The 22,892-nt window shown below is 35.9% G+C and overlaps 1 protein-coding gene across 8 annotated transcripts in view; it reads left to right on the forward strand.

Annotated features, from left to right (window-relative positions):
• Positions 1-22,892, forward strand: part of LOC145686795 (putative phosphorylase b kinase regulatory subunit beta) — a 161,712-nt gene that overhangs the window by 79,463 nt on the left and 59,357 nt on the right. For 6 of the 8 annotated variants that reach the window (XM_081760455.1, XM_081760465.1, XM_081760512.1 and 3 more), the window contains exons 2-5: positions 4,381-4,484; positions 6,544-6,679; positions 9,347-9,554; positions 14,726-14,922. In XM_081760455.1, the coding sequence (XP_081616581.1) occupies positions 4,381-4,484; positions 6,544-6,679; positions 9,347-9,554; positions 14,726-14,922 (645 nt within the window). Of the gene's footprint in view, positions 1-105; positions 182-4,380; positions 4,485-6,543; positions 6,680-9,346; positions 9,555-14,725; positions 14,923-22,892 lie in introns of all 8 variants that reach the window. The other 2 variants (XM_081760474.1, XM_081760484.1) reach the window with 1 other exon arrangement.

Here is a 22,892-nt window from a genome sequence, read left to right on the forward strand (position 1 = left end):
GAATGTTTGCCTTTTATTTAACACGTTCGTAGTTTATGTTATCAAATAGCATTGATTTTTTTTTTAAATCACATAATTAAACACATGCTTTGTGAATTCTTTCAGTAATGATGCCTGTTATTTTTATGAAGCTTTTTAATAAGAGTGCTTAAGTTAACTTTAGCACTATGTATGCGTTTAGGTAAGTAAAGGTTTTGTGTGTAATATTGAAGGAACAGCATGTTGTGGGAACTCGCATGTTTAATTTAATTTTTTTTATATATATCATAGGATATGAGATCATAAAACATTATCGTAGGAATAACACGCATGGGAAGCTTTTAGGAACTTATTTTCGTATATATATATATGAAAGACTAACAGTGCATCTCAAAAATGTCCTTCTCAGTACTAGCTTTAATAAACAAGGGGATGGCGACGTAAGAGAGAAAAACAGGATGAGAGAGTAAAGGAGGGAGGAAAATAAATTTGTGGTGGACAACATTGCGTCCTTGGGTTTTCTCGGTGCTCAGTCGTTTCGTCCCACATTCTCATTCCACTCATTTCTTTCATAATTGGTAAAGCCTGAACTTAATTGTCTAATACCAGAATGGAAGGCTGATATAATATGTATTAAGGAAAATAGTTTAACACTAATTCTTCATTCTACTTTATTTGCGTGACGATAAAATAATATCCACAAAAATCTGACAATCAACCAAGGAAACTGCAACCAGAATATTTCTGTCCACATGGTTAATATATTCTGTTCCATATTATGAATAGTAACTCTTTAAGTATATCAAAACTACATAATATATGCACATGCTTAACCATCGACATTGAAGAGTTATTTTTCTTTCCATCGTTAAACAGCATGTATCTCAATATGTGAGCAGCTTACACAACGATAATCATTCGCTTCCGCGTCCTTTAGCCTACAGAGAATAATAGGAGATATAAAGCAAGATGATTTAATTTTTTTACAATAATACAACATTAAAAGGTGAACTACAAGACTTTTTGAAAACGGAGGGGAAGGAGTAGGCAGTAAGAGTACAGAGAAGTAGATGTGACCAAATAATTGTAGTAGTTGAAGTCGTTACTTCTCTGTCCTTAAATTTTTGCTTCCTATTCCTTTCCGTCTTCTCCGATAAAGCGTTTAGCTAAAACGGTTTACCCTTCTTGGTGTTAACGTAATTATGATTTTACTATTTTCTGGTATATATATGATAAAAACAATGAAACTTTAGCTTGAGTATATGCAAATGGCTATTTCGATATTTATAGTGTTTCTGTTGTTTCGTCTTATTCTTGTCCGCTTTCATTCGGCACTCTTCCAACAGACAAATTGCTTTAAAATGTCGACAAATATACAGTATGATTCAAAAGTTGAAAGGGATTGGAATGAAATGGCGCTATGCTTGTAAAGGTGGGGCTCTACTTAAGAGAGCGTGTAGAATCTAAATGATTTTATTTTTAAATGCGAAAGGGGTCATGTGATATCCTATTTGAGGTTAGAAGAGAAATTTACGAAAGACGAATATCCGATTTTGGGTTTGATGTAACTATTCCTGTCAGAGTGATTCACGTGTCAATGTGGGAGATCAGCATGTTAATATCTTCGTCTTTTTTTTCTTCCTCCTTCGGATGAACCAGTATGGCACTAACCCTTCAGCATTGATTTAATGAATGATTAGCTGATGTATTGACAGCATTTGTCAAGAGCCGGAGCCATAGTATCGCCATGTACCACGTGTCAGCGATGACGTGTGTACCACAAGTAGAGTTCAATTGTATTGTTCTTTCAATGTAATCAGTGGCATCCTACAAGCTGCAATAACAGGAACACCTGACCGAGGAAGACCCCGACAGGAAATTACATTTCTTTTAATGAACCCTGGATAAAATGCCAAGTTAATTCACAGTTTCCACATGAAGTGCTCTCCAGTCGCTGTGCATTTGTCTTCCTGAATGGTGAGGTTGACAAACAGAACCATCGATACTAAATCAGATGAGAACTGTTACTGAACTGATGCGTCTAAATGTGTAAGTGGGCAGAAACTTATGGTAGGGTGCAGAATAAGGGACACACGCATTGTGGGTCCCCGTGTTCATTGAAGGCACATTGAACAGCGACTGATGCAGAAACCTATTACATGAGGAGGTATTTCCATCACTTCTAAATCCATAAGGTGCGTTCCCCAACATACTTGCAATATGACTGTGCGTCTCCACATTACGAGGTACAAGTGCGGCAGTGTTTGGATTAACACTCCCCTTGCCCCTAGATCGGCAGATGTGGGAAAGTAGAGTGGGCACTGTGATTCCAAGGACTCTTGCGCTGGCTTATACCTATAGAGACACGTAAAAGACGTTGTTTACCAGATCAAAATTAACAATTTCCTTGAACCCAAGCAGCACGATCCTGATTAGCTCAGAAGATGCACGAAGAGTTAAAAAAAAAAAAAAAAAAGTCTTGCGGTATGCATCGACTAAATTGGTCGCCGCCTTGAGTATTGCAACCATTGATCTTCCTCAGTGATATGTAAATCATTCTTAGGAATAAAGTTAGCTAGACACCTATATTGAATTAATATTTTTGATGACCTTCTAACCTCAAACGACCTACATGACTCCTTCCCTTTTGAAAAAATTAAGCGAATTTAAGATGCCCAGCATGATGGTCGTATGCCCTCTTAGGTAGAGTCCTACGCTCAGTAGCTATATCGCATATTTCATCCGAAACCCTGCAGCCATTTCTGACTTCTAATGGTGTATCCTGATTTTTGAATCTTCCTATAAAATAATATAAGCAATTCGTGTACAGCGTCTGTCTAGCATTAGAGGATGGGTGATAGTGAGACATACATGAGGCGGTGTGGTACGGGTTTATGTATACAATAGGCAAGACTTTAATGTTGCCCGCTCTAGTTTCCAAAGGGAGCAAATTGTAAACGCACAGTTAGTTGGAACAAAGGTATCCAAGACTGTCAGTATATTAGATGTATCAAGAGTAACAGTGTTCAAGTTATGACGGTAGAACTCGCGGCACCACATCATTAGAGAAAAATAATAGTGGGCGGAAACCAAGGCTAGGTGAAAGGGATCGTCTGCAGATGATCTAAGTTTGAAGGTTCTAGTACAAAAGAGCGCAGGCTTCTCGAAGTGTCTGTAAAGAGTATTCTACTAGGAGTTTGAAGGCCGTCGGTCAACATGACCGTGGATGTGCATAATGGGGCTTCGAAAGACCCGAGAATTGCCACTCGCATAGGTCATGATGAGTCAATCATCTATATCGGTAGTGTACGTGATGGGAAGTAGCATATTTCCAATGCATGTGTCCGCGATGAACCGGAGAGCCTCTGGACAGAAGTATTTTCGTGCATCCTTAACAGAGAATAGCGAACACCAGATCAATGAGAGCCTCTGTGGCTCCCCATGCATGCACACGAACACTAAACAGTTGATTGTTGGATGCAGGTGTACGTTTTCATGTTTCTCGCACAATTATCTCTGACACATGCTCATCGCTGAGAACGTCTTCGGTAGTGTCAGGAGAAAGTACAGTAGCGAGGCAAATAAAGAGCGGCGTTATTTAGCGATGAGAGTAGTTTTTATCTTGGACAGTGACGAAATGGGATCTCTATTCAGGATTCACACCGCATTTTGTCATGGTGGCAATTCGCTTCTCGTATTCACTCCGGAGAACGTGATTGGCGCAGGATATCGTCAGTCATGATCTCGTCAATCCTATCCTTTCGACCTTTACACTTTTTTGAACCCCCGTCTTCCAACACGGTAGCGATTATTTGCACACCGCCAGGACAACCTACCGTTAAACACTAGATATACAGGAATTCACGTGCATGGAGTAACGATGTAATTTGATGTTTCAATTAATCTTTATAACTTAATTAAAGTAGTTGGTCTGGCCGTCCATTCTTACTGAATTGTTTCACGAGACTGTATTTAATGAGAACACCTCAAATATATTGTCTGTTTATTTCTGAGTTATTTAAGATATGCTTCAAAATTTTGAGAGTAAAATTAGCTCGTAGGTTCAACTTTAACTCACATAAACTATCTGTACTTAATTCCTAACAATTTATACTTAACTATTGATGTTTGCTATCATTTACATTAAAGTATGAGCATATCACTAATTAATTAAGAATATGTTGCATCGAGGCTGGTTTGAAAGATAATATTTGACACACTTATTAATACTCTTATTAACATAATTATATTCGGATATGTAGCATGTTTTATTTGGATATTATTATTCTCTCTTGTAATACTATGACCTTTTTAAATAATACGAAACACTTTAAGTTTCAGGAATATCCAATATGAACTCATATAAACAATGTTAATTTGCAATTGTTTTAACTGTTTCAGAGATATGAGGCAAGGAAGCATAGGGGAAATAGATGTGGAAACTTGTTTTAAAATATCTAACTATGAAGCAACTGTGCGTCAGTTGGATATTTACTATGGGATAGGTAAGTGAAATCAATAATGATAGCAAACAAAGCATAATTTTAAAAATATGGTAACTGACTTAGGAGTTCTGGTATGTATACATACATTAGGACGGTCCTTATTTTTGTGACTTCTGGGATTTTCTGAGTTTGATTCCCTTAAATGGTTTCATATCAGACCAAAGTAACGCATGAGGAAAATTAGCTCAATTGAATTATACGAAGTAGTGCCGCAAGCGACTTCAAGTTTTAAGTACATTTACGGCATGCAATAAAAGGCAAAGTTTGGAGCGGCTAGATGGAGTAACACCAGATCTTAGACAGGAGTAATGGAGATAGAACCTAATCTGTTACTGTAATACTACCATCATGGTGACCATTTTAAATTCCGCCGTCTTGGATTAAGGTCCAAAATTTTTGATAGAAAAAGATCATTTGACATATTATTCTTGGGGCAGCTTTTCACTACAAACACATATCCAATTTGTCTCTAATCATTTAATAGTTGTTACTTTTAAAATATCTGTTTATTAACTTACAAGTGTCTTTCCAAATTTACAAGGTACCTTTGTCTCATATTGTATAAGATAAATGCATTTAAAACTTGAGGTCGCTTGGGGGACTATTTCATATTCAATTTAGTTATTTTTTCTCATTGGTTACTTTGGTCCGATATGAAACCATTTTAGGAGTTGAGATATAAAAAACCTGGGAGGTCGAGAAAGGAGGACCATATATAATAAGAGCAACATCCTGTGATTTTGCACGATTACAAGGTTTCGAGAGAAATGTGTACGTGCAAACATATATGGGCGCAATGATATATCAACTTAAAGAAATTTTATGCAAAATACATGCCAAGTTATAGAAGTTACTTAGATCTGCAAGAATGGGAGATGTGTAACGAAAAATGTCACACACTGTTTAGAAAATGAAATTAAGGTACACTGTATATTAAAATAGTACTTGAGTGATTGCGTAATTTTTGGCGTGAGTGCACTAAGTTCTTTCAAAATCATATGAAATGCAGTGTTGCCAGTAGGTTTTTTCACGAACCTTGCTTTGCAAAACATTCCATAAATTTTCGATTGGACTTAACCTATGAATTACCGGACTAAGGAAGTGGTGTAACATGACTTAAAGATTGTATATGCTTCTTACAGTGGCAAAGGACTGAATTATCTTCCTTGAAAAACGGACTTTCCTCGTTGAATATCCTTTTCCTTTCCTATCTCATTTCTAGAATCAGTTGGTAAGTTTTGAGGATTAACAATGTCATCACAGATGTGGATTCTTCCAACTCCATTAGAACCAAAACTTCCAAACCAAGATATTTGCCCATTTACTGATAATTTCGAAGTTTTAATATACACACAGAACTAACTGCTTCACCAGGCATGAAATGTACTCTGGCAACTGAATCATTTCTATAGTATGTTTTAATTTTATGTTATTACTAAATAATACGTCGCATCACTGATCAACCACCTAATCCGTGTGGGTTTGCCTCATTTTAACACTTTTCTGTGCTGAATTGCTGAAAGAGATGTTTTTTTGAGAGCTCTGTGTTTAGTCAGACTCATAGATTTTAACGTATTGCAACCCATGGATTGAATAATAAAAATAGTAATTTGCGTGTACTGCTCCCCGACCTTTTTGTCCCGTGCATTAGTTATCTTCCTCAACTAAACTCTTACCCATTTACAGTCTAGTAAAACTATCACGTGACCCTGCATTTCAATACGACGCCTATTTGGACATTTCTCAGCTTTACGATCTGTTCTTTTAATTTTTCTTTTCTCCCACCTGCCCTTCTCTATCTGATAAAATATTTTATTTAAAGAGCTTGTCTTGTAGTTTTTTAAATGTGATTGTGTTTTCATTGTTTCCTGGTAAATAGCTATTTCTACACCACTTCGGGATGACTTTATTCCAAGTAAATATATACAAATTTTTCAATCAATATTCTGAAATATTTTAAGGTAATATTTGTTATGTTTTGCTATTAGATATTATTTTCATTTGCTATTTGTTACGTATTTCCTTTAAGTAGTTCCTTCGATCTTGTATTTATTTGCAGTAAAAAGGCAGTTGCTTAGATACCAAAGTCCAACAACTGGGCTGTTCCCTGTCTTGTCATCTGATGAAAAAGTAGCTAGTATTAGGGACAGCATTTATTGTGCTGCTGCCGTGTGGAGCTTGTATCAAGCATACAGGTAATGGTTAACTATATCTTTGATACGAAATTGGAATTAAGCTACTAGGTATTCATTTGAGTTTATAAATAAACTAGTCGCTAACAAAAATTATTTTGAAAATCGATATTGTGGGGTAGAATATTTATTAATATTTTGTAAATACTTAGTAAAATGATAGTAATGTCTTTTTTTCTTAGTAATATATCTGAAAAGTTGACGCACAGGAATAATTTCAAAGAGCATAGATCTCACTTTCTGTTACCATCCATGGCGTAGCGTTAAGTTTTATAGCGAGCAGACACACGAACAACTTTGTTTTTATTCCAACCAAACCAAAATAATTATTCGTAAAATTCAGTACATAGTACAATTATAATTGATTCAGCACTCCTATTACAAAGTCGCGCGTTTGTGCTATAATAATAATAGTATACATTTGAAATGTTTGGATATATATTCCCTTTTGTATAATTTGTGCTTGTTTGGAGTGTAGAGTTTCTTTTCAACACTAAGACCATGTAACACCATCTCAGGCTTAATAGGGTTCAGAACAAGATCCACTCTTACCGCAATTTTTCAGTATAAAAATCGACTAAAAACTATATATTAGAAATAAAGATACCGTTACTACAATATGTAAATCTCAATGGGAATCTGTCTAGATTGTAAGATAGAAGCCATTGTCCCCGAGCTTATTTCATAAATATAGAAATATAACATAACCTTCTTTTTTTATATATATAGTTTTAAATATTATTGATAGTCAATTCAGTATGACGACGATCTTTCTTCCCGGTGATCACACCATTATCATTAAATCTGTGAAATAGGGAATTAGAGCACTGAAGACGATTAGTGATGGTTGATGCGAATTGAAAGAGGAATTGAGAGTTACACCAATATAATAGGTTGGAGATTGGATAAAGTTAAATATGGAAATAAGGTTTGAAGAATCGTAGTTATAGGAATGATGAAAATTTGTTATCTTCATGATGAAAAGTTGAACTGGTATCTATTATAGGACAAGTTTTTTCTTTCTTTTTTTTCTTTTTTTCTTTCTCATCTGGATTGCTGGCATAACTGCTGGGTGTTTCAAAGAATAGTTCTTGTGATTAAGATGTGGTTGGGAATCATCGGTAAACTATTTTAGGGTGGTCGAAAAAGCCTTTTCTGTTTCAGATGAGATGGTGACCGTGGGATAAGCAAGATTCAATACATCTTGTTGGAAATGGAAACTAGGATGTTATCGTGTAGGAACGCTCAGAGTAGAGGATTGTATAGTGGCGTTTCGTTTTCAGTGGAGTTTTCTGCGTAACTGATCTGTTTAGTGATAACATTAAAGGGGTATGGTGGAGAGTACTGACGAGAGGATCATGTGATAGTTGCTGAGGAACTGTATGGAATAATAATAATATCTATTTTTTATAGAATGTAATGAATGTGAAATCAAAGTAATATATATTTGCAAGATATACAGGGTGAGGTTAAAAAAAAAAGAAAGTAAGTAATCAAAATCTAACATGTTTAGTTTATTTTATGCTTATCGCAGAATGAAATGTTCTAAATATCGTCCGTCGTGGAGAATTACATATTCCATGTGTTCTGTGATTGTTCCAGGAAAAACTGTTCTCAAGGCTTATATTCCCAATTACTGATTGAAAGTTCTCACGAAAATCTTCCACAGTGTGCACTTATCGGGCTTCTTCCAGTTTAAAAAATACCGATGTTTTGTGTGATTATGTGACCACTGGAGAGAACGTGTTACTCATTAGAAAACTACCAACGATCCATGTAATGTAGATCCTCATACAGATTTGCTAATACATATCCACAGTACTGCAAGCGAGCACTTTTAAAATACCTGTATTTGATAAGAATAAGGACCATTCAAAAAGTTAACGTTAACATAATAATTTAATATTAAGCATGCAAAAAGTACGTAAGCATTTCAGAAAATAATAATAAATAAATTATTCATATCATTTCAAGGTTTTGGTTATCTTTTTACAGCCCTACTCTGTATATTCGATTTAGTTTAGCATTCAAATTAAATGTAAGTGGTAAGTTTATTTCTGCTATTTGTAATAAAAGAATTGGAAACATTTTTGAATTTTCACGAGTGTATGATATAAAATATAACTTGCATATTTTGTAGCTAATTTGATCATCAATAAGCAGCATCTAGTTACACAACTCTGAAAGTATTTGAGAGGGAGGAATTTTTAAAATGTATGTATACAAATTGTACTTTCTGCAAGACTTTTGGCGCTAGTGATGGTCATTATTCAGCAATTACAGAATTTATATTCTTCAACTTATGTGTTAATTACATGCATTCCCATTTTCAATTATATTTTGATACAATAACTGTGCTGTTAATGAAATTTTATAAATATAGTATTTGTCTCATGGTTGTACTTTGCATATAGTGTGATTTTTTTTCCTTATACTTTTGACTATAAGGAGATTGTTTGAATCAAAAAGTAGCTGTTTACAGTATAAAAAGATACACAACATTGCATTTTGATGCTGTAGTAATTATTGCTTAGTGAAAAGTATAATGCATTGTTGAGCACTGGTAATACATCAGTAAAATGTACAATACCATAATGTGATATATCATTATATGACTAGTTCCTTCGGAAAAGGCTATATTGGTATTAAAAAGAAAAAAATCTTTTCTAGGCGCATCGATGACGACCGAGGGAAGTCCTATGAATTAGGCCAGTCTGCAGTGAAGTGTATGAGAGGAATTTTGGAATGTTGGATAAGACAAGCTGATCGTATTGAGTTATTCAAAAAGAATCAGTGCAGTAGGCACGCTCTTCATTCGAAATTTCACCTTGTAACCGGCGACGTTATATTCAAAGATGAAGATTACTCTCATCTTCAGGTAAAAATATTGTTATTAAATGGAAAAGTATTTCTGTTTATTAAGATATTGATTTTGTTTTAGCCGACAACGCAAATTTTTTAGTAAAATAGATCAACCTAAGGAATTATCTCTCAGAGAGTTCAACATTTTATCAAAGATTTTCAAATCAAACTATAACATTCAAGTAAGAGATTGCAACTGAATTAAGGGTTAATCATACATACTATAAGCGTTTTTTTTAGATTAACTTATATATTGAAGCCAATGAAGTGAGAAAATATTAGGGCATGTTGGAAATATTTATTACTATTTAAATAAGATGATAACTAAAGAAGCTCATGATTTGGATTATGTTACTTTTACTGAATTATCTATTTGTCCGCTGCTCTATATGCCATATATATTAACTAAACAAAAATTGAGAACTAGTCTAATAACAAGTACAAATAGATTTGTATTTCGTAAAGCTACTTCTTAATACAACGTAACTTTATCGTTTCTTGTCGATGTTCTATCTCTTCATCTCTCGACTTGAACAAATCGGAACTGCAGATTTTATCTTATTTTGAACTATCAAATTGTTTCGTTAAGTCGTATTTTCCCTTTCTGTTATATTTTATATGGTTGAATTCATGTTGGATCATTTAACATTAAACAACATAGAAACAAAGGTAATACAAAGATACGCAGATACAGTCTTTAACTGTCGACAAATTTAAAAAGTAAAATATTATACAATCGTCATCACAATGACAATCCTCATCCATGGTGAATGGAATGAAATAATAATAATAATAAGGAATAGAAGTCTTTTAAAAAGAAATCGTTGCAACATGTAATTAAAGGTGACAGGAAGTTTCTAGAAATCACCAAAATTGCATTCTTTTACTCTAACACACTTTATTTCGTCAGCAAGGAACGTAGCAGTCAAACGCAAGAGCGGTGATTACTGTATCTTAAGATACCCAGTCCTCTATAGTCCAAAGATGGAAGAACATGCTTCTTCCGTACAACAATGGAGCCACCAAAATATTTTATGACAATTCTAGAAATAGAACTTTCAAGAGCTGCTTTATCAGCCAGTTCATTAACGTTACTTAGCTACTGTTTTTAACACCACACAAATGAATAAATTTGCCGAAGATATATTTTAATAAAATGGTAGTTTAAAGGGGTAAAGGAGAGTTTCTCGCTTAAAGATCTGTTGTATTTGGTCAGTAAAAAAATTATCGAAATAAAAAGAGATTCTATGATTCTCGTATTACTTTGATTTTTGTAGAAAATGATATGTTCTAGTAAAGATCGGTCATGATGAGAGTTGGTCTTCAAGAGAGAATTATCTGTATTTAAATACATATACAAACATATACTAATTATTCAAATACATATCATAAAGTTGTGATTCCTATAGTTTTGTAGAGTGCTATCTAATTATCAAAATAATGAAAACATATTAAGATACAACGTACCTGGTAAATACAGGAAACCTTATTTGCCCTATGCAGTACAGCTTATATTCGTTGCGGAATTGAGACATACACATCGTAGATCGTTCACAGGGAAATAGTGGATCACTCTTCATGCAGCGGATCATTCAGTTGTGTCAGCAATGATGTAGGAAGAAATCTGTACCGGACCCGCTGTTCTCAAACTGGCCAAAGACGTTCAATAATGTTCGAGTAGGGAATTGAGTAGGTTAGGAGAGGTGTGGAAATTCATCCTGATGTTTCTTAAACCATGTTTGTACAGGTCTGGGTGTGTATATTGGTACATTGTCATTTAGGACAATGCGTCATTGTTAGATAACATTTATACCGTACAATGCACTTTGTCACCTAAAATGTCTACTAATTACTGACAATAATTCTTTCTGTCAGAGTAACAGTAGAGTTAACCCTCCGTAGTCACACTTATTTTTTTGTGACACGAAAGTCACACTGGGGTCCACAGGACGCCACCACCTTTTTTTTATCTTATTTAATTTTTGAAATATATTTTTGCAATATTTTTTTGTTTTTACTGTTCTGTGATACGTTCTGTTTACCATAAGCAATAAATTTGCACTTATAAGCGATTTGGTTACTTTGATTACAGTTTTCATTAACAGTCAGAAGGAAAAATACGTTTTTTTCACTTTATCAAAAATAATAATAATAATAATAAATAAATAAATAAAAAATAAAAATCTCAACACTTTAGGGATCATTTGTAATAAAATATATGCATATTATATACCACCATAACAAACACGTGTTATACAAAATATGAAAGAAAAAACTCCCATACACTATCTTGCGAAGAACGGTAAAATTAACCTTTTCTGGACCAACAGGGATTTCAAAAAAAATCATAGACCTTTACGTTGGCGGCCCTAGTACCCCTTCTAATTGTCACAGAGATATGAACTATACCTCGTTGTAAAGCTTATGTAACACAGACTGCAATCAGCTAACATTTGTGCCACCCGTGCCAAACCTTTAGAAGAAGAAGAAGAATATTTTTAAAAACGAGAATTTATTTGGTTTTTGGAAATTAGTGAAAGGCTGGCAACACTGTTACTTGTCGTACGGAGGGAAAAAATCACATGTACGCCAGATATTGTGTACAATCACGTAAAAAAAAATGAAGGGCGAAAAATCAATACCAAGTGAGAAAAAATTCCGAACGCGTTTCCTAAGAGAATCATCCTGTATATATTTTATGAAATATTTTTGTCTACCCTGACGTTGGCTGCCCTAGGTACGCCCCTAATTGTCTCAAAGATATAAACCATACCTGATTGGAAAGCTCATGGAACACAGATTTCAATGAGGTAACTCTTGTGCTCCCGTGTGTGACAAATAACAGTATTGGCAGCGTCCCACAATTTTCAGGTGTAAAAAAATAAACACTGAAAAAGGATAAATTCAATATCCCTCTGATTCGTTCCCTTTCAAGCCCAATGGCCATACACAGGGTATCACTAGTTAGTATGTTCATTTGTCTTTGCTGATGCCACTTTTTATGCTTGTAGCTCCTTTGGGGAGAGAGTTTCTCCCCTAAATGCTGAGGGAGAGAGGAACTAAAACATCCAATTTTCCCCCTACCTTTCCGTTGCGAGACCCTTGATGTGGATGAAATGCACATCATTGGAACGTTTTATCCCTCCTGAATAGATAGAAACCTAAATCATCTCTCTACGTTAATTAGGAGCCGAACTACGGAGGTTTAAACTACTTGCTCAGCGCTTGAGCCGTTGGTCCTGAAAAGGTTAACACTTTGGTAATTGTACGTTAAGAAAATACTAAAATCTTCTATACCACTGTCACCATCATTATTGGCAAGCAAAAGTTCAAGTATTTCATCTTCTTGTAACTTACTTTGAGCCATATTTCATGAATAGAAATGTCAGAAATAAAGGAAAATAGATGGAATTAGAAAGCGAACAAAAGAAACAAACGCTTACGTGCCAGTCACACTGGGGTCTGTTGGACCCCAAACACACTTCACAACCATCTTGTATAGCACACAGCTCGCAATTGACGCAGTTTACCAGCTATAACAACAGGCAGTGTTACCAATTGAATTTACATGGATGGAAAAGTTTTCAAAAAAACAACAAAAACATCAGATCAAAAATTACTTTATCTGGGATCTGTCAGACCCCAGAGTGACCACGGAGGGTTAATGGAATACCGTGATAGTTGCGGCCCACACTAACAGAGTTTCCGGTATCTTTAATGATAGGAAATAGACAATCCAGAAGGTACATGGCTTTGGGCGTGCGTCATACGTAAGTCCAGTCTGCTTTCGGAAATATGGAGAAAGACTACTAATCGCATCATATTAGTGCTCACCAATTATTGGCAAGCTATATATTCTCGATACATTTTTTTAACTACCACGTTAGTGATGTTGATCAGAGGTTCCGGAATCACAACACGACCACGGATGTTGAGGCTATAGATACAAATCTTATCGGACTGTGGTTATAGAAGAAGATTGTTTCAGACGCTGATTTGAGTTCTGCAGTCAGTTGTGCCGCATGAACTTCATGGTTCTATGTGACAGTTCTCTCCATAGGCTCACCCATTTTTGAGTTTCATCCATCATTCCTCTTTTCTGATTGTGTTTTGCCACGTTCTCTTAGTTCGTATTATTAACATCTGACTTAATACAGACAAGAATCCGTAGTACAATATCTCACGTACTACTCACCAGTGGCGTATACACACACACACACACAAAGAGCCTCTTGAGCAAGATGATATGTAAAAATGAGCATTTACTATATTAAGATATAGATACAAACAACTGAAATTATATGAACTTGGGAGCTTGAACTACCCCTCCCCCTGTAAGATTTCTAAGCTACCATAGAACTAGATTTTTTTTTAATATATTGTAATCGTTATTTAGAAATAAAAACGAAATAACTTCTTAGCTGTAACCTGAATTCTTTTGAAAACAATGTTACGTTGAAATAGTTAAGTTGTTAGATAATATATTCAAAATTAAGCTAAAATTATTCCGAGTTAGATACGATTTACTATATTTCTTTAAATGGACACAGTTTGAATTCCTTATATCAGAGGCTTAGAGCATAAAGAATGTAAAGGACATATTTATATTGAGGAAATATAATACAGAATTTATGAATCTGGTCGCTGTGGCTCAGTGGTAGAGCACTCATCTCTGGTGCATCGGGTCCCTGGTTCGATCTCAGTTGCTACTAAATGAGGTTTGTGGTGGACAAACACTGTGTATATGTTCTCGGCTTACGTTTCCTTCCACTATTTCGTTTATTATTATCATCACTGTTTCCCTTAGCCTCAGTGCATAATAGTGAAATGTTAAACTAAAAATAAATAAATAAATAAATAAATAAAGGAAATGTTTACTAATTTAGGTTTTAATTTGTGCTTAAGAACCCATCTACTACTAGGGACAAATTATTTGAGCTAATCAAACATTAATTTCTTGAACGTAATGGTGGGATGAAGAAAATAGGAGGAAACTAGAACCCCGAGTAACTACATGCATACGGTGTTCGTCCATCACAAAGCCTACTTGGTGCGAGCTGGGATCGAAGAAGGTGGAACACCACGCATCAGAGGTGAGCTCTCTCCATCTAGCCACCGCTGCCCTAAAGCATTGTTTATAGTTAGCTCGACTTGCATAAATGTATTATTATTATTATTATTTCGTAGATAGATGTTGTTTCGCTGTACCTAATATTCTTGGTTCAGATAATTACATCTGGATTGCAAGTAATATACACTCAAGACGAAGTGGCCTTTGTTCAGAATCTAGTCTACTATGTGGAGAGAGCATATAGAACGCCAGACTATGGCATATGGGAAAGAGGAAGCAAGTACAACGATGGCTCACCAGAAATTCATGCAAGGTAAAAAAATCTGTTCCGTTTAGCGTAGTTTTAACATTTTTCTTATAGCTTACTTGTCTGTTGGCTTGGTTTTTTGTTTGGAGTTCAGTATCTTATTTCAGCACTGAGGTTATGAAATATGAACCAACACTAGAACGTGGGTCCCAATTCATATGAGTTTTCATCCGGAATCAAACCTGCTTTTTCCGTATAGAAGGCAAGAACGCTAATTAGCCACTAGGAAATGTTCTGCAATTGTGAATGAAGAGCTTTCAAAAGAAAGAGTTTAATGCTTTTCGAACTTAACAGGACTTTAGTAAGTCACAGAATTCAATTGACTCATGTTGTTAAATTAAGGAAGAGAGTGCTGCTTACTGCGTTCTTTGCCTGGTTTCGGTGAACAGTATGCAATACTTTCCATTCCTGATTTGAATTCAGAATCTTCATTTTAACTACATTCATATATGTGTCCAGTTGAGCAATTAGGAATCGTCAACAAAAGTATCAGCAAACACTGAAACTGTTTGAATAGAAATCAATTATTTGTGACATAATGCAAGACCAAATGTTTGAATTACAAATTGTGGTCACTATCCTGCTAAAAAGTGCGAAATATTTCTTCTGTGCCTCAAGTTTACTTCCTTCTAACTTACTTTTGGAAATACCTTGCTTGTGATAATGCACAAGATGTGTTAGAAAAGTAATGAGACTTGCAACATTGCACGAACCGACAACGTTTCTTTAATTTTCATATGGAAATTGACTCAGTATAAATTTAAGCTTGCCTCAGTTGCTACACAGTTGTTGAGAGAGTCTAAAGTGAAGTTCTCTTTGTGAGGTGCGTTACAAAAGTGAACTTCGAAAAGTTTGTACAACATTGTACCATATAATTTTGGGTGCTATATAATAAAGCTTGGAGAAGCCGGTGTTGTGAATTGCGAAAACTTACAAAGAATTTCTGGAAAACATTCCCTGTGCAGGACACAAATGGCACAATTCTCTTTAAGGAGTCCTATAACAAGTGGAAGATAAACCTCGTGCGAGAAGACTTCAACCTTGAAAATGGATGAGAATGTGGAAAGAGTGAGGTCTCTTGTAAGGTCAGATCGTCGATTGACGGTGATAATGATAAATAGTAAGTTAAATTTAATTGTGTTTACCGTCGATCAAATTTTAACACAGGACATCGATTTGAAAAAAAATATACACCGAGATAGTTTAAGAGAACTTCACGACTGAGCAGAAAACCAATCGGACGAATGTGTGTCTTGATCTTCTGGACTCTCTTAGAGGGAACCAGAATTCTCCAGTCGCGTTATCACAGGTTATAGATTTTTTTTACTACAATCCTAAGACAAAACGCCAAAGTCGGGAATGGCATACTGCAAACTCTGCCTGTCCCAAGAAAGCGAGAATGAGCAAATGTAAAATCAAATTAATGTTCATTTTGTTTCTTTAACAGAGGGATTAATTACAAGAAATTTGTCCACTAGGCAAATTTCAATCAAAATTTTTATCGGGAAGTCCTTGAAAAATTGTTACTTGTGCGGCTAGCCATTGCACATGCGTAGGTGTTGCACACGACAACGCACTGTGGCACACGACAGTCTTCATCAAAGAATTTTTGGCAGGAAAAAGCATTCCTGTGGTTCCTCAACCTCTATTTGCCAGACTTCAATCCCTATGACTTCTTTTTATTCTCCTTGCTTAGAAACCAAATGAAAGGGTGCTATTTTGGTACTTCATATAATATCTACAAAAGTGTAACCGACGAGCTGAAAGACAGTTCAGCAAAATTCTTTCAACATTGCAACGAAGAATGGAAATAACGCCTTCATCGCTTTGTAGCTCCCAAGGCGTCTATTTTGAAGAGAATGACCTTAATTTGTAAAATTAATAAAATTCATTGTTAGAAAATCAATCTCATTCCATTTCTAATACACCTAGTAAATGTGCATATTTATTTCACTAAATATATTATGTAAAAAAGAATGTATAAAGGAAATCTGGACATACAGTTACATTGCATTATCAGCAGTTTCAAAACAAACAATAGGTTATAATAACAATTTATTAATTTAAAAAAATAAAAGAATGTTTAACAAAACTATCATTGTTATATAGCACTAGCTGAACCTGCGCTCTCTACATAGCGCATCATTCGCATATGAGAATAAATATCCTTCCCATTCCTCACATCTGTACACCTTGTCTCAAAAAGGTTGAGCGCATTCTTTATTGGTGTTTTGAGGCAAAAATTTTCAAAGTCCAGCTTCGGGTATCTTCGGGAAAAAGTAAGCCAGGTTCGAACCTCCAAGCCAGCCTTTGCAAAAGGGTAAAAGTTTGCAGATGTGTTTTTCTTCTTTTAAATATAATAAGACTTGTTACCAAGTGTTTAAAAAAGCAACATTGATTGAAATACTAAATGATACAATATTTCGAAACGTTTTTATTAATGTGAGCACATGCTTGTTTGTCATTTAGCTCTCTATACGTAATGGAACATTTAAATACGTTAAAGAATCTTTCCATATGTAAAAGAATGCTCAAAATTAAGAAATAGAACATAATTATCGCCTGAGTACTAAAATAAAAGTCAAAGTAGAACAGAAACTGCGTTTGTAATGGATATGAATGTCATAATTATCATGAGATCCGTTATACATCGCTAGAAGCTTAGTTCTAGAAGTCCTTGTGTTAGCTCATTGGTAAGCTGTCGGATTTCAAATCATATGGTTGAGAGTTCGATTCTCGTCTGGGCCAATACTTTTTTTTAAAATTATATTTTCCGCAATGCATGAAAAATTATATAAAATAATTACATTAAAATACATAAGTTGTTTATATATAACATAATAATTGCAGAACATAGTAAGTATTATGTTTAAAATATAACATCTGAGATAATTTTCACAGTAGGTCGGTATTATATATGAGAATGTTAAATACAAGTTAGGAAAATCGTTTAATAGCAATAAATAAGTTATGTAGTGTATTTATTTGCAGCTATTTGTCATACAGATTTAACTTCTCAATATTCTCATTACAGTATGTTATTTATATTCGTGAAATACAGTATATTCCTACGGATATAGAAAGTGTATAAACAGAGTATCCAAAGTCGTATCCTGCTTCAAGACACATAACTTTTCCCGATCCCCTTAACGTCACGGGAAGAAACACAAATTCTCTTTAGAACGGAATGTCGTTACTTAGAGTCTCATTCGAATACGTTGAATATGCTTTTGTGTATTCATCTCTCTCTCTCTCTCTCTCTCTCTTTCGCTTTGTTTATGTGTGTGTGTGTGTTGCGGAATATCCCAAGTTGAATACAACATTTGCAAAGTATATGAGCATCGTTGTCATCGAATACCAGAAATTGAAAGTCGTGTTTCTTCAGGTTGGGTTTGCGTGTTCATGTTAGTTCACTGGTAGAGTACGGACTTGCCACTGAAGAGGTCTTGAGTTCAAAGCCTACAGCTAATTATCATTCTTTTGTTAGTAGGATTGCACAGAAATCGGATACAAGAAGTGGTTTACTTCTAGAAATATTTTCAGAGGCGTTTAGGTAGCCCTGAAAAGGGCTTTTTTCGGGAGTTAAGGCGGGGACATTAATATTATGTCCAAGACCCTTCTGAATTTATTACACGCTCCATTCTTCTGGGCATGGAATCTATTACATGGGTGACAAATCTATCTCCTTCCCCTACCTCCAGCCATGCTTCGGAAACAAGATGCCACAGGTCATCCTGAGTTCTTGGTGGATCTGCCTCAGGCCAACGTTCCCTTAGAGTACGCTTCACTTCTGCCCACATATTTTCCATGAGATTGAGGTCTGCTCCACGAGGCGGCCAGTCGATTAAATCAATCTCAGGGTGCCCTGCGAACCATTCATGAACCACACGGGAAGTATGTATTGGCGACTGGTATTGCTGGAACTGAATTACACCATCAGGCTGAAATACTCGTACAGATGGCACCATGATATTACTGATAATGTCTAAGTACTGAGCATTGTCCAGATGTCCTTCAATTCTATGAAGCTGTCCTGCTCCGCGACTGGAAATCCAACCCCAACATAAAATAGATACATGGCCACTGCGATTGCAAGCAGCCACATATCCATGGTCATATCGGGTACCTCTCGGACGATACACAAAACGGCGTCCCTCCTTTGATGTTGTGAATATGGATTCATCTGAGAAAACTACGTTTTCCCAATTGAGACCCACATTCGCCTGTGCAAACGCGAGACGGTAAATTTTGTGGTCGTCTGAGAGTTTTTCCTTCACGGCAGCAACACGGCCACGTAACCCAGCATGACGAAGCCTTCGCAGAGCTGTATGCTTATTACCAGGAAAGAGAGAAGCTTCCCTTAGCTGTCCAGACGTCCTTAGTGGGTCTAACCGGGCTTCGTTTACTAATCTCGCATCTTGGGCTTCGGTTGACACATGCGGACGACCAGGAGATCGTAAATTACCAGTCTGACCTGTAGCACCATATTTCCGAATCCATCGCCTTCCTGTAGAGGCCGGGACACCTACTCGCCTGCTAGCTGCAGTTGCAGAATAACCTTCCAACTCCCATAAAGTAATTACTGCTGTACGTCTATCCATAGTTACCAATGTTCTGAGCTGTGAGAAGGAAGCAATAGGTAAAAGCTAGTACCTGGCGTGTGATTGGTTACTTGCACGACACGCCTATTGTGGGGAACAGCGTTGCCAGATCTAGCATAATGATGCTAGATCTAGCATAATTTGCATGTCTCTAGCATCTAGCATCTTGCTTTTAGCATCCTGCCCAAATCTAGCACAATTTCAGCAAGTTATCAAAAAGCCGTAAAACCTGGAGATGAGAAAGAAGTTGGTCGTGGGAAGAAAAAGAACGGCAGAAATGTATCCTCTTCCATTGATTCATACACTCGGTAAACCATACAGGCAGTCTTATTTTCCGAAGTAAGTTCGGAACGGCTTTGGGCTTTTTTTTTGTGGCTCCACCCAGGGTTTTCTAATCCTTTAACTCCGAGGCATGGGCGGAGCTATGGGGGCCATTCTCCCCCCAACTTTTTGGCAACTTCACCATCTTTATTTCTGACTTCATGATCATATTTATTCCTGAAATGACAGCTCCGAGACCGACCAAAAATCTGCCCCCCCCCCCCAGCAGACGATTCCCAACTCCGCTTATGCTGCGAAGTAATTTTCTTTCAAAATATGTAAACAAAAACTTTGCATTCATTTATACGATATATACGCCATTGAGTCTGACAACGACTGCAGTAATTTAGTTGAGTTAAAATTTTGGTGCGTGAAGTATTGAGTTCTATCCATGCATTCTTGCTCTCTGTGTATTTTAAGTTACGTTATCGTATCTCAACTTCCTTTCTTTAAAACTCCTGAATTAGTAATTATGAGGATCTAGCATAATTTGACCGAATCTAGCATAAGTTCGATCAGGTTTTGGAATAATTCCGAGCTGTGAGTTTGGCAACGCTGGTGGCGAACGACTTGATCAACGACTCGCGAAAGAAATCTGAAAATGGTGCGCCGTAATAATAACATTAAAAACAGTTTTTATAAAGAAATATTAATACATACGAAAAGCTGTTTAAAGAATGAATTGTTATACTGACTTTACACGTATAAAAACATATACCATATACCAAACAGATTGAGCGATATGATGATAGCTGTTTTGAGACGAACACTTTCGAAGTCCAACTTCGGGTATCTTCGGAAAACAGTAAACTAAAGCTGCTGGTTCGAACCTCCAAAGCCAACCTTAGTAATCGGGAAAAGATGTACAGATATGTTTTTCCTTCTGTTAAATATAATAAGACATGTTGAAATGGTATTAAGAGTAGAAAAAAGTAACATTGATTGAAATACTTAATGATACAATATTTCGAGACTATGTATTCACACTCTCGTTTCGTCATTGTGATTTCCATACGGAAAAGAGCATTTACGTATGAGCTCAGTTATATTTCAGAAGCAGATTCCGAAAAGCGGTCATGTTAGCTCAGTGGTACACCACCGAGTGTTTAAATCGTGAGTTCGATACCCGTTCAGGTGAGATTCTTTTATGATATTCTACTTTCCTCAATGCATGAAAATTATGTAAAATAGTTACATTACAATTCATCAGTTGTATATATATTTTCATACCATCCGTTGTATATATGAGTTGAATATATATATTCATATCATTTCACGACATAAGTAATTCTTATCTTTAAAATATAACATCTGAGGTATTCACAGAACGTCGGTGTGTTATGTGTGAATATTGAATACAAATTTAAAAAATCCTGTAATAGCAATAAATAAGTTATGTAATGTATTTATTTGCAGCTACTTTCATCGCAGATAACTTCTCAATATTCGCATTACAGCATTTAGGTCGAGCATATCGAAAATCGGATCGTGGTTCAAGACAAAAAAACTAGCTAGCCCCAAACTGTCACGTAAGATTTTCACGAATCGCAAAAGTAAAGTGAAGAGATTGAGAGCGGTAATTCCTTAATCGCTCTCTCTCAACTCTCTCTTATCTGCATTTATACATATAAAAGTGTATGTATGTATGTTCCATCATAACTCATGTGTGCCTAGAGCAGGGTTTCTCAACCTGGGAGTCGCGGCCCCTAGGGGATCGCGAAGATAGGCGGAAGAGATAAATATAGTTAGAATCTAATACCAGAAATTATTTTTAAATATTATTTTTAATTTTGTTCTGATAGGCATACTTTTATTTTTTGTACACACTGTAAAGAACAATAAAAAATAAGTCTACTGAACATTTTCAAAGGGTGTAGAATTCGTGTTACTATTCAATTCAAAGTCTCTTGTCGTCGCGAATTCTGTCGAGAAATTTGAAGCTTAAAATATACAAAACGATAATCATGCCTGTTGTTCTGTATGGTTGCGAAACATGGTCACTTACTCTGAGGGAAGAACATAGACTGAAAGTATTTGAGAACAAGATCCTTAGACGAATATTCGGACCCAAGAGGAACGGGAATGGGGAATGGCGGAAACTTCATAACGAGGAACTACATAATTTATACGGTTACCCAACATTGTTAGGGTCGTCAAGTCTAGGAGGCTTAGGTGGGCAGGTCATGTAGCTAGAATGGAAGAAAGTAGAAACGCTTTCAAAGTCTTGACAGGAAGACCAAACGGAAAACGACCATTAGGAAGACCTAGGCGCAGATGGGAGTAGAATATTAAGATGGATCTCGCTGAGATAAGAATACAAATTAGAAACTGGATCCAATTGGCTAAGGGAGAAGTCAGTGTAGAGCTTTTGTGAACGCGGCATTGAACCTCCGGGTTCCATAGGCCATAGAGTTAGTTAGTTAGTAGAGTTGTTTAAAAATGAATTTAAATCAAAGAGGTATGATATAAAACTAATGAGAACTGTATATAGAAATACTAGAAAAATACACATGAAACAAAACCTGCACATTGAAATACAATTAAAATTAAAACCTAATGAGATACCTAAGCATGGTGTAATTTCACTAGTGCAGCAATGCCCGGTTCAATCTTCATGACGAACATTATCAAGCCATTTTCAACTGATAAGCGATTTCTTATCTTTGTTTTAATGTTTACCATAAAAAAAAACACACTTTCGCACAAGTACGATATAGCAAATGGAATTATTACTTTTAAAGCAGCAATCACCAGACCAGGATATTCTTCTCTCCTCATCAGGCAGAACTTGTCCAAGTCTTCGTTACAGAAAACCAGTTGCAAAGACTTGTCGCATGATCATTCTATTATTTGGTCAAGAAGTTGTGGGCTTAGATCGGATACGTTAATGGCCTCTTCAATGAAGGAGTTTAACATCCATCTTGAACCAGCACCTTCGTCGTTGGGAATATAGATATTACAGTTACTGTATCCACTGTCAGTGCCGGACGCCTAAAAAAGGGGCCACATATTTCGGAGGAGGTGTGTTACTCATGTTAGGAAAGTGCATGTGCA

Source organism: Thermobia domestica, chromosome 1 (genome assembly GCF_964235325.1).
Source record: "Thermobia domestica chromosome 1, izTheDome1.hap1.1, whole genome shotgun sequence".
In the NCBI taxonomy this organism is placed as follows: Eukaryota; Metazoa; Arthropoda; class Insecta; order Zygentoma; family Lepismatidae; genus Thermobia; species Thermobia domestica.